Source organism: Ahaetulla prasina, chromosome 2 (genome assembly GCF_028640845.1).
Source record: "Ahaetulla prasina isolate Xishuangbanna chromosome 2, ASM2864084v1, whole genome shotgun sequence".
NCBI lineage: Eukaryota > Metazoa > Chordata > Lepidosauria > Squamata > Colubridae > Ahaetulla > Ahaetulla prasina.
In genome coordinates this window covers 143,157,657-143,170,081 of record NC_080540.1, presented here as the reverse complement: position 1 = coordinate 143,170,081, position 12,425 = coordinate 143,157,657, and the positions used below count along the sequence as shown (strand labels likewise).

The following is a 12,425-nucleotide window of genomic DNA, read 5'->3' as shown; positions in this document are numbered from 1 at the left end:
TAATCTATTGCCCATAATCCAGAGTGCTTGTCCACATGCACCCTCCACCTGCAGTCTCTCACCTGTGGTAAAATCTGGTGCTGAATTACATCTGAAGTGATCTGGAGAATGGAAGAGGGATAAAAATGAACTATTATTATTTTGGGTTCCAAAGAGAGAATATCTCTTGTGCAAACCACTTGTCTAATCTAGTGAAAGGAGGGGGAAAAAACTTTGCAAAAGATCAGGCACGCAAAAGCAAAATTATTTAATGTGTGAAAATCAAGTGTTTTAATTATTTCCCTTTTGGGAAACAATGTCCAAGAAAATGGAGAGTTAAACAGCTCACCTGCTTTGGCTGAATTGGAATGAAGATCTGCCTTTTAACTTCTGTTTCGTTTTCTTGATTTTATTTCTTCACAGAACTTTGAAGTTAAAGCCGATGACCTGGAGCCAATATCGGAATTAGGACGTGGTGCATATGGGGTGGTAGAGATGATGCGACATATGCCCAGCGGGCAAATAATGGCAGTGAAGGTAGAGTAAGATTCTCTCCTGGTGTGCATTAACCGTCCAAATTCACCCCCGCTGTTCTTCAGGATTTTGAAACAGCAAGGTGGATGAGATCAGGCCGAAGTGTAATGGTCAAATTTCATTCAGAAAGCCCCAAATGGCTCATTTGTATATTGCTGAATCGTAAGTTGTGTAGACATGCAGTCATTCATAAAATTTGATCCAGTATCTACATTATGTTCCATAAGTCCTGCTTCCATATTTAAAAATCAAATGTTCCTTTATATTTTTTCTTCCTTTTGTGATCAATTGTCACTCGGGAATGGGCTTTTTAGAAGTTATTTGTGGTTCTTTTCTTTAACAATTGACATATAACTATTATTGTGTTTGCTTTTTTCTAAGCATTTGGCTGCTTATTTTGGAAACTATTTTTTGTTACCATGACTCAAAAGAGTTCTGTAATAATAATTAATAATAATAATAATAATAACAACAACAACAATAGTTGTTGTTGTTGTTATTATTATTATTATTTTGCTTAGAATATGTGGAATTTCTTCATGCAAATATTCTTTATAAAAATGTGAGGGAATTTTATGTGTGTGTGTGCATGTGTGCATATACAGGTAGTCCTCGCTTAACAATGGTAAATGGGAGACTGGAATTTCTATTGCTAAGCAATGTGGTCATTAAACACATGACATCACATGTAGTCACAGGGACTACTAGAATTATGATTGCTGAGTGGTGCGGTTATGTGTTATTTGATCTAACAGTCACTTTAGTTAACTATGGAAATTCCATCCCCAATTAGAGTTGTTAAGCAAGGACTAACTGTAAGTTTTTTAATGTGGGTTTTGGTCTTTCTTTCTAATATCTGGTTTTATTGTGAAGGCCTCAGATTAACCACAGTTGGGATATTTTAAGATCCTAAATTAACTTCAGACCTTGGTTTAAAGTTCAGGCACGCACACAAACACACACACACAAACACACACACACACACCCAGGCTGTGTGGAGTGTGAAAGGATGTTATTTGCACAAAAAAAAATTTTTGATTGGTTTAGAACTTCTAGTTAGTTCACATCTTTGTAATATGCCTTTACAATCATATATTTAGAGTTATGTATTTAAAGCCTCACGCTCAATAATGCTCATTTACTATGGGATATTATAACCATTGAATATCATTATAGTCATTGAACATTGATGTGTTTTTTGCTTTGATATAAATTCATGGTAGGTAATCACCCATACAGGTCATATCATTAGGTAATTTCATTCCATGCAGTAATGATGATTATGTTTATATCAATTACTAGCAAACTACATTTCATAAAAGCTCATAAAATATATGAATTTTTGTAACTGTTTCCTTTGTTAATAAAGTCATCAATGGATGATCCAAATTAACATTTTGGGATTGATTGTCATCTGAATAAAGATAAACAATGTTTTAAATACCAAAATTTAAAACAGAAAGAGAAAGAAACATTGTGTCCCCTTTCCATTTAATTAAAACACTTGACAAATAATTTCCTGCATATATTGATGGCAGATTCTATTGAAACTGATTAGCATACAAAATATAATTGATTATGACTATAACTTCCTTTCTAAAAGCTGTGAGAATGGTAAGGTATGCCTTTGGGGAACAGACTAGACCTTGTTTTTAAGCAATTACAATAACATGAAATATAAATTTTCTATGGCGTGCCAAACTGCCTATCGGTTATATTCGTCACAGATGCCAGCTGTTTTGACAAGTACTAGCCTGATACAAATACATTACTGAATCCAAGTTACTGCTAAACCATAGTGTAATCCCTTAATATTTTGGTAATATCCAGCAATAGAGTCAAATCATTGTTTAGCTTGTTGAGATAACCAATGCTTAATGGAAGATACTGAGTTCAACTAGTTTATCCTTAGTGAGCACAGATGCTGAAGAAGTATGAGAGCCCGCTCAATCGAACCGTGGATAGCAAGAATTCAGCAGCTATAATCCTACACACTCACTCACTCACACACATACACACACACACACACACACACACACACACGCACACCTTTCCCATGAAAACAAATGGCAGAATCCTGGCAGAGTGCATCAAAACTGCCATGCAAGCAAAGAGCTGTATTTGATTGGGGGCAGTGGTCCCTTTTCACCCAGTGCTCTGCCATTGTTGCTTTGTTAAGGATAGAAGTCCCAAGAAAGCAAAAATAAATAAACAGAAAGGGGAAAAAAGACAGAAAAACACTTCTGTAATAACGATCATCCTTTGCCCTTCTATAGCACCTCACATCCGAGGATCTCACAGTTCTCCCCCAGACATAAATTACGCCTGTAGGTAAGTGTTAGCATCCCTATTTCACAAAGAGGCTTTTAAAAAAGCTTCATTTTGGAGTGTCTGTTATGGGGCACTTGTAGCCTAAGCTTATGTTTATGCACTCAGTAATAAGTTATATTGGATTTCAAAGAAGTTAATCACCACCACCACCACCGGGTAAGTGTGCCGAGGACTGCAGCCTTCTTATTTAAGGCCATAAAAGCACTGGGTTTTGTCAAAGGATGCTGGGATTCAGGGGGGAATAAAGAGCCACAATGTTGGCTGGCTCGAATTTTTGTTGCTGCCATCTTTAAACTAACCTAATTTGAAGGCTTCCTGCTTCTGAGGGTGGGCCAGCAGGTATTTATTTCTCCTTGTCCTGCAGTTAAAGAGATGAGCCACTAGAAAAATCACTGGTTAAATTTGCTTGATAAAATGAGCCAACCTGCTAGGTCTACCAAAGTAATGCTACCGCTGTGAAAACAGCATTGGCTGCCCCTTAATTTTGCGGTGTGATTCAAAAGGTAGTTATTTTCTTTAAGCACCTACAGGGCTAATGGCCTGGACATGTCTGAAACTCTCTCTTTGGTTGATTCTGTTCATCCAGTAAGATCAGGAAAAATAAGGTTTTTGGCATCTGGTAAGATCTCTTTGAGGGAATGTCCTCATTTTGACAGCCAGGTTGTTTTCTGATAAAGCATCCATGGTTAAGAATAGGAAGAGTGAACATGTAAATTGGCTCTGTTTTCCAGCGAATCCGAGCAACAGTGAATAGCCAGGAACAGAAGAGGCTATTGATGGACTTGGACATTTCTATGAGAACCGTAGACTGTCATTTCACTGTCACGTTCTACGGTGCGCTATTTCGAGAGGTAGGACTTACGACCTTCTCATGCTTTTATCTAGGACATAGAAAATTACACTAGATTAACTGGGTGGCCATTTAGCCTGGGAATGGGCAATCTGTTGGGCTATTCCTAGTTTTGTCCTTCATTTGACAACTGATTGGATCTGAAATACTTTCAGTTACTCAAACTCCATCCCATCCTATTATTTAATATGCCTTACAACAAACAAAAATACTTCGGTCTATAATTGCTAAAGATTATTCAGAAGGGGGCTTGTACCTTGTGAAAAAAGATAGGCTGCTTTAATAACTGGCAGAGAGCTTGCTGTGGTCAAATAAAGCCCAAAGCTCTTCTTTAAATCATTTGCAAACAGCACACAACCAGTTGTTACAGTAAGACCCCAGGAGACAATTCAGTTGATACAAAATATCTTCAATATATACAAAAAAACAAAACCAAACCAGGCACAGACAGAAGGTTCTGTACAACAAAATTTCATTTGACCTAGAAGATGAAAAGCACAGTGGAGAATAGTATGTGTTTTCATCCAACGATGAAAAAAAGCAGAAGAGGTATTGGAAGGATGTGTAATCCCAAATCATCTCACTAAAGAAGCGTTATACTGTTGGCAGATCTGCAAGATCTGCAGTTTGTTGGGCCGCATTAACTATGGCTGTCTTAGTGTACCAGACTATGATGGTAGTGGTTCCCAACGTGGGGCCCACAAGGGGGCAATTTGATTTTTAATGGGGGCAATTTGAATCTTGTTTAAACCAAGTTAATGGCCTTTTAAGCTTCCTCTGCGTGAGTAGAGTTCACTTTTTGAGTAAAGTAAGAATGATATGTCACGGGGGTGGAGGGCATCAGGATTTTAGAGATGCTTAGGTGGGGCATGGCCAAAAAAAAAAAAGGGTTGGGAACCACTGTGCTAGACTTTTAAAATAGCCAAATCCTAACAACAATAACAAAAACGGCCAGCAGAACTTACTTTTTGTATCCTTTCATCCTTTTCAGAAACAATCAAATTAAGCAGTGGTTTAAAAGGTAGACCTCTCGCTGGTTAAATTTTATTGATCAAGCAGAGTTTTTAATCTGACAAGCAGCTTGTAAATGATTTATTTTTTCTTTGTACTATTATCTAATTTCTGGTGCCTCTTCCCCACACTTCTATTGCTCATTGCTTCCATCAGTCAATCTAAACAATTCACATTCCACACAACAGGAAAGGAACCTTTAACACATTCCAGCTCCCCAAAGGTCACTCTAAAGACTATTGTGTGTAGTAGGAGGCCTTATTAAAAATTGAACATAAGTCGACAATAAATTTTTGGAGGCAATGCATATGTGTTTTGGTAAGGATATGTTTTGGTGATAGAAACTGGTCAAAGCTCAAAATCACTTGTGTGTTCTCCCTTTCGCCAACTCCCATTTTTCTAGGGCGATGTGTGGATTTGTATGGAATTGATGGATACCTCACTGGACAAATTCTACAAGCAAGTGATTGACAGGGGCTTAACGATTCCTGAGGATATCCTAGGGAAAATAGCTGTCTCTGTAAGTGCTCTACTTTTTAAAAATTGTAATTCTCTTCCAAAAATGATTTAACATCGCTGCGGTTGTAAGTCAGGGAAAAAACAAACAAAAAACCAGTGTGACCACACTGCTTAGCAACAGCAGTTCTGGCAGTCCCAGTTGCTGTTGTTATTAAATGGGGATAACGTCTACAATGCTTTTTAAGGGATTGTTTCTTTTAATTAGTAGATCAGATATTGAAGATAAAATTTGATTTGGGCCTTGCTTTGCCTGCTTCAGGCATGAACCGCTTTAGTTCAAATCCAAGGCAGAGTCTTTGTACAGAAAATTGCCTGCCAAGGGTTAGATAAATGATACAAGGTTTTCTGCGTTAATAAATACCTTGATATTCTGAGATTTAAAAACATTATTTGTATATTTTGGGGCAGAGTTCTATGAAATATTAAGGTATTTCTATTTTGTTTTCTAAAAGTAAAAACCCCAAACAAACGAAGTCTAAAAAAAGGATTGTATTTATGTTTTGCTTAGCTGACTCCAGTTGAGGTTGTTACACCTTTTCCACAACACTGGGGCTGAAAGTGAAAAAAAAAAAAAAAGCTGTAGGTTGGAAGCCAGAGCTGTCAATCATAGAGCTAGATTTCCTCCCTCTCTTTCTTCATACCTCTTAGGAGCATGGAGGAAAACATAATTATTTGGTTTTACTAGTCTGCCTGCCTGCAAACTGCAGTCTGCAGATTCTTAAACCCTTGAGGCAGGAGAAAGGTTCTGCTTTGAATCAGTTCGCAGACAGTCTGACTCAATTAAAAAAAACAAAACAGATTTGAAAATGGACTGTAGTAAAAGCAGATGCACAGAATTATTCTATAGCTATCTTTCCTGGAATACATTGATGGAAGTGGTGGCAGTATTTTTGTTAATGGGGAAGTAACCATTCTCATGAAAGGAGGAGGTCAGGACCAACTTAGGTACAACAAAAAAATCTGTTTGATCTTTTGATATTTTTTGTGTTTATACAGGTAGTCCTTAACTTACGACCATAATTGAGCCCAAAGTTTATGTTGCTAAGTGAGAAATTTGTTAAGTGCGTTTTGCCCCATTTTACAACTTTTCCTGCCACATTTGTTAAGTGGGTCAGTGCGACTGTTAAATTAGCAGTTGTTAAGTGAATCTGGTTTCCCCATGGACTTTGCTTGTCAGAAGGTCGCAAAATCTGGTCACATGATTCCGGGACACTGCGACCATCATAAATATGAGATATCAGTTGCCAAGTGGCTGAATTTTGATCAGGTGACCATGGGGATGCTGCATTGGTCGTAAGTGTGGAAAACGGTCATAAATCACTTTTTTTTCAGTGCTGTTGTAACTTCGAACGGTCACTAAGCAAACTGTTCTAAGTCGAGGACTACCTGTACAGCAAGGTAACTGACAATATTATTTTATTGCAATCTTGCACATGAGATGGGATTTTTAACTTATCCTGTTTGGTAACCAGCACACTTTTCATCCCCCAACTCTTCCTGTTCTGCAGAGGAAAAATAATCAGACGGATCCTTGCTGTAAAAATATTTGATTCTTTGAGAGACGGCTGGAATTCTAATCAAAAAAAATTTCCCCATAAATTTGCAGAAAGGATGGATAGAGTCTGACCCTTGGAAGAAGGACTCATTATATCAACCTTTAGCTTGGCCACGCTGCTAAGGGTGTTCGGCATGAATCATGTTTTATTATGTTGGTGTTAGACTGCAGGCTCAGCATTCTTCTACTGGTTAATTACCAAGATGCCCAACCCCAGACTGTCTCTACCTGAGGTTAAGTGTTGAAAGTGGGGGGATGTGTGAACTTGTGCCCTGAAAATAACTATTTCTGCTTCAGCAGCTGCAGCTCATTCTCTCTCTTGTGTGTTTCAGATTGTAAAAGCATTAGAACACCTACATAGTAAACTCTCTGTAATTCACAGAGGTAAGTAAGCACGAACTTGGTGCTTCAGTTCTCTCACTTATTTCTCAGCTGTGAAAGAGGGGGCGGGGCTTTTTGATCTGTGTCATTTAACCCAGAACCCAGATCTATTTGTCTCTGCCTCCCCCTTCCCCCCTGTTTTTCTTATTCTTTGCCTTCCAATGCTTCTTGGATCTTGCCATTGGCATTCAGCTCTCAAAAACCATGATTTTTGTTTGTTTTAAAGAAGCAAAATCGTTCATTTAAGTACCCTGGGTCCAAAATGAAGGATAAAGAAAACCCCCAGCCAAACATTTTGATTGGGGGCGGGGGCGGGGCTTCCCTATGGGGATGTCACTGCAGCCCTAGGGCACTGGGCAGTAGTGCTTTTGCATAATAGTAGATTCCTTTGTTCCCAGATTTTTTTTTTCACCTAAAGCCTTTGGACAGACAGTGGAATGCCATGCTTTTATTCTAAGGCGACCGCTTTGTATTACATCGTTTAGAATAAGGGTTTTTCGTTTATTTTATTTTATTTATTATTTTATTTTATTTTATATTTTATATTTATTTATTTTTTTAAAAAATGTATTGCCACTTACTCAGTGGTGGTGCGGTAGTTAGAATGCAGGCTAACTCACTGCTCACTCCCAGGAGTTTGATTCTGAATGGCTCAAGGTGGACTCAGCCTTCTATCCTTCCAATAGAAAATGAGGACCCAGATCCTTGTGGGCAATATGCTGACTCTGTAAACTGCTTAGAGGAGAGGGCTGTAAAGCACTGAGAAGCGGTATATAAGTCTAAGTGCTAGTGCTAGTGCTTCTCACAGTGACTCAAGGCAGCTTACGGGAGATTAAAAACACAATATAAAAGAAATAAAAATCCCCACCCTGGTGAAAACACTTATACCATCCATTTAATGGACTCCATCCCTCTCTGGGTTCCCCAGGCCCACTGGCAAAACCACGTCTTCAGGGCCTTCTTGCTTTGTCTGCAGTGCTTTATCGCCTAAGGATAAGGGGAACTTTCTTCAGCAGCAGGGATTGAGCTATAGAGAGCAGCTACTGTCAGGCCAAATTTCTTCTGACTTAGGGGACAAACTGGTTCATGTGCTTTGATCAATCAGTAACACAACTGAAACGCTATATGCTGTCCTCTGGATTGTGACTGAAAATCCTGCCTCGCTGCATTTTGTAGACATCTAGGATGGAGAGATTTTCATTGCAGTAGCTTGATGAGTGGATAGTTATCAAATCAAGAGCCAGTTTTGACCTCAAAGCTCTGTGAAATGCTCCTGTGCCTTAAGTGCTAATCAGAGGTCCTGTTTGTCTGTTTTCACAATAAGGCTGTGGTGGACATTTCTCATCTATTGCTTTAAACTATAGGAAACAAACTTACTTGCACCTGCCATTTTTTCTGTCTGAATGCTGTAATAGATGGTGAATCCAAAATAGATAGATTAAGCTTTGTGACTGCCATGATCTCAAATCATTGCTTATGTCATGTTAAGCAAACCAGTGTCACAGAGAAGGAGGCCTCAAGCATGAGGAGGAGGTCCTCATTTTACCGACCTTGGAAGGATGGAAATCAACCTTGAGCCAGTCAGGATCGAACTCCTATCAGCGAGCTAAAGTAGCTGAATTAGCCTGCAGTCGTGCACCATCACAATTTTATTGGTAGCCCTGACTTACCGATTGCCTTGTTTAGCTCGAAGTTACAATACTGTAAACAAATAGCACTGCAACCAATCCTTGCATTTTATTTATCTATTAAATAAATTTACATAGCCTCCCAACTCACACGCGGTGACTCCAGGCAGCATTTAAAATTCCCCACCACCACCCCGACAGTTGACTTCAGAATCAAACAAGCCACTTGGTTGGCTCTGAATGGAGTCTCCAGGCCCATTAATGACCCTTGCAACATCATGAAATCATGTAATCATGCGATCATATCATTTGCAGGCTTCACAACTGGTTCGTGACAAGCAGAGTTGATGAAGGAGGTGGAAACAAAATAGTACATTGCAATCACACGAGGTTTTTTTGCTTAGTAACTGTGGCACTTAATGACCAAAGGGGGAGTAAATTTATAAGCCCGTCATGGGATACGCTTAGTGATGCAGCACTCAGTGACTGAGTTGCTGGCCCCAGTCGTGGTTGCTAAGCGAGGACTACTTGCATTATCATGAACTGTAGCTTAGTATGACATATGACATTTGCTAGTGGATATTAGAGGGCCACTTTTAAAGTTAACTGCTGTAATATTTTAAGAAGTTGGCTTAGGGGAGGGAGGAAACCCAGGTTCTTATCCTCCCTCAGCCACTGAAACTCCCTGGCTGACTTTGGGCTGATCTCTCAGCCCAATCTGCTTCACAGGGGTCTTGTGGGGAAAAAAGTATAAGCGAGCGTTATGCGTGCCATCTTGAGCTCTTGAATGCAAGGCAAGGTATAAATAGATTGGTCAAATAAGTATCAACAATTAACCGTGTTTCATTTTGCTTCGTGGAGAGCAGAAATTTTGAAAGTACGTCTTCTCAGTGCCAGTTTCTAGGTTTTTCATCCTGATTAACACACAACTAAAAGCACTTGCCCTTCTGTTTGAACTCTTTATTAGCTGTTTCCTCAGTGTAAATTAATAACAGAATTACTGGTTGGAATCAATGCTAGACTACAGTGTGGAAAAATACATTGGTGTCCGCGTGTGCATGTACATTTTGTGTGTAGATCCTTTTATTTTAGGCCATCAAATAAAGCGTGTATTGCTTTGGGTGCCCTCTACTGGTGACCACCCATGTTAGCTTGCTTCCCTTTTCACCATAATCTGCAACAAGAAAAAGAAAAAAAAAAAGGAGTGCTTGCAAGCAATGACTTTCCGCTGTAATTTATTTTGCAGATGTCAAGCCTTCCAATGTACTGATTAATACACAAGGACAGGTGAAAATGTGTGACTTTGGAATTAGTGGGTACCTCGTTGATTCTGTGGCTAAGACAATGGATGCTGGCTGCAAACCGTATATGGCAGTAAGTGCAGTGAATCGTGAATCCTTCGGGGCAAACTGTGTCACATCACTTTTTATGCACATAGTGACAGATACTTGCTTTGTTTTATTAAATTTAAGATATATATGTGTGTGTGCATGCGCGCACGTGCATGTGTATGTGAATACACATATACAGTATATACATACACACATTCTCTGGGTATCTGTGTATTGTTCAGTCTCTAAGTCATGTCCAATTGTTTGTGACCCGTGTGTGTGTGTATGAATGTGTGAGCTGCATGGTGGCCTAGTGAAGATGCTTGCCTCCCACTTAGAATTCAATCCTTGGTAGTGGCAGATGTTTTTCAGGGTGCAAAGAAAAGGTATCTGTTGTGAACTCCACGTGGCATCGGGAAGGGCATCCGGCCTGTAAACACTCAGCTGTATTCAGTTTTCCCGACTCTAACCTGAATTAAGAGATTTACAGGGTTGTAAAAAAGGGAGTTTTTATGTATGTATGTATGTATGTATTCTACATTTCTAATGTATTCAAGGTTGCTTTGCATCTGAACACCAGGAAACACCATTGAAACAGCAGAGATACCAGAAGAGCAATAGAAGAATAAAGGTCTAAAGATTTGGTTTGGTGAAAACTTGTTAGAATGACTTTCTGCTTATCTTGTAAAATGAAGCAAAGTTTTAGAGTAGCTGTTTTGCTCTAAGGTGCCAGAACTGAAAAGATTGTGTCTCAGCTCAGAACCTACCACATTCTGTCAACGGGAGGGTCTGAAATAGAGACTCACAAGATGTCTTTAGAGAATGTGACTTCCTGATGACCGTTTCCAGCCGGTGATGTTGACCAAGTTCATAATGACCTGTTTCAGAATATGATTTTCTACAGCTTGTAATGTTAAGATACGTTACAACTACGGTAGTTATGATTACCTCTAATTCTTCTACAATGAACTTCTAAATGTGTACTGCTAAAAACCAAGATACCACCAGAAATCTTCTGTCCCATGCCCTCCTAACTAATTTTCATACTAGCACTGAAATTGGAAACGTGGGAAGGGATTACTTGGACCTGTCAATTCCCAGTCTTCAAAACTAAGAAGAGGACTTGTTATTATTTGGAACCATCATAGGCATAGAGTTTGCAAAACATGTTAAAACTATTGTGGCTGGCTGGTGTGCTGCTTTCCTGCCATGCATCTAGCCATAGGACTCTTCATTGGTTTCACATTCAAGTAAAAGTTCTAAGTACCTCTCTAGGATTAGATGATAGACCCAGATAGAAGCTGCTGCAGTAAGAACACTGGAGATAAGGAGCCACATACACATGTTCACTTTAAACAGAAAGAATAATTTGATGTATTATTCAAACCAGAATGAGAACTTTGACTGTGCGCAGACAAGCTGAGATATCACCCAACCTTCCCTTTTCAGAGGCAGTGAAACAGCTGGATTGGAACGCTTGAGCTTTCCTTTGGAGACCCTTGAACACAGGGAGAGCAGTCGCTGTGCTCCATCATGTCATAGTGCTCCATTACCTTTAAAACCTCAACGAGCGTTTAACATTTACAATATGCCCTAGATACTTATACGGCACTGTAGTTCTAGTCTCGTGTCAGAATGTGTTTAATATTAAGATACTGGGAAGGAAGTTCTTAAGAACGTAGGGGGAAAAAATCAAGAAAAGGGAAACTAGAAGACTTGCAAAACAATATTTAATTACTCTCATCTAAACATTGTACTGCGACAGAATCTAACACGCCTCATGCAGTGGGTGCCTTTTGGCAGTGGTATAGCACTTTCTCAGCCTTCCTGAAGGGAATGTCTGGAGTTAGGTACATACATTAACAGTTCAGACGGGGGACTGGTAATTACAGCTTCTATTCTGGCAATTAAGGTCAGCCAAAAATGGTTGAAACCTGATACTATAAAATGAAAATGAGATGCAGTATATGTGCAATCTGCAATGCATACTTAATTGGAAATAAACTGCCTTGAACATCTTAATAAAAAAATCTATCTGAGAGTGTCGTGAGACTCGGACATTAAGTATAGTTCAAAGTTGAACAAGTATATCCAAATAATGTTGATTTTTTTAAAAAATTTAAGATCAAACGTGGAGATTCTCGTATTCCTTGGGAACCAGGAAGCAGTCTAATCCACTAACTTGTCTGAGGAAACAGGGAAGCGGTCTGATCTGACTAAACTGAAGTTTAGATGAAAGTAATTAAATATTATTTTGTAAGTCTTCTAGTTTCCCTTTTCTTGATTTTTTTCTGCATTCTTAAGAA

General features: G+C 39.0%; 1 protein-coding gene across 4 annotated transcripts in view; it reads left to right on the top strand.

Moving 5' to 3' along the window:
- Nucleotides 1-12,425, top strand: part of MAP2K6 (mitogen-activated protein kinase kinase 6) — a 100,433-nt gene that overhangs the window by 65,408 nt on the left and 22,600 nt on the right. For all 4 annotated transcript variants that reach the window (XM_058173066.1, XM_058173067.1, XM_058173065.1 and 1 more), the window contains 5 exons: nt 403-516; nt 3,576-3,695; nt 5,109-5,225; nt 7,112-7,163; nt 10,035-10,162. In XM_058173066.1, coding sequence (XP_058029049.1) covers nt 403-516; nt 3,576-3,695; nt 5,109-5,225; nt 7,112-7,163; nt 10,035-10,162 — 531 coding nt within the window. The remainder of the gene's footprint in view (nt 1-402; nt 517-3,575; nt 3,696-5,108; nt 5,226-7,111; nt 7,164-10,034; nt 10,163-12,425) is intronic.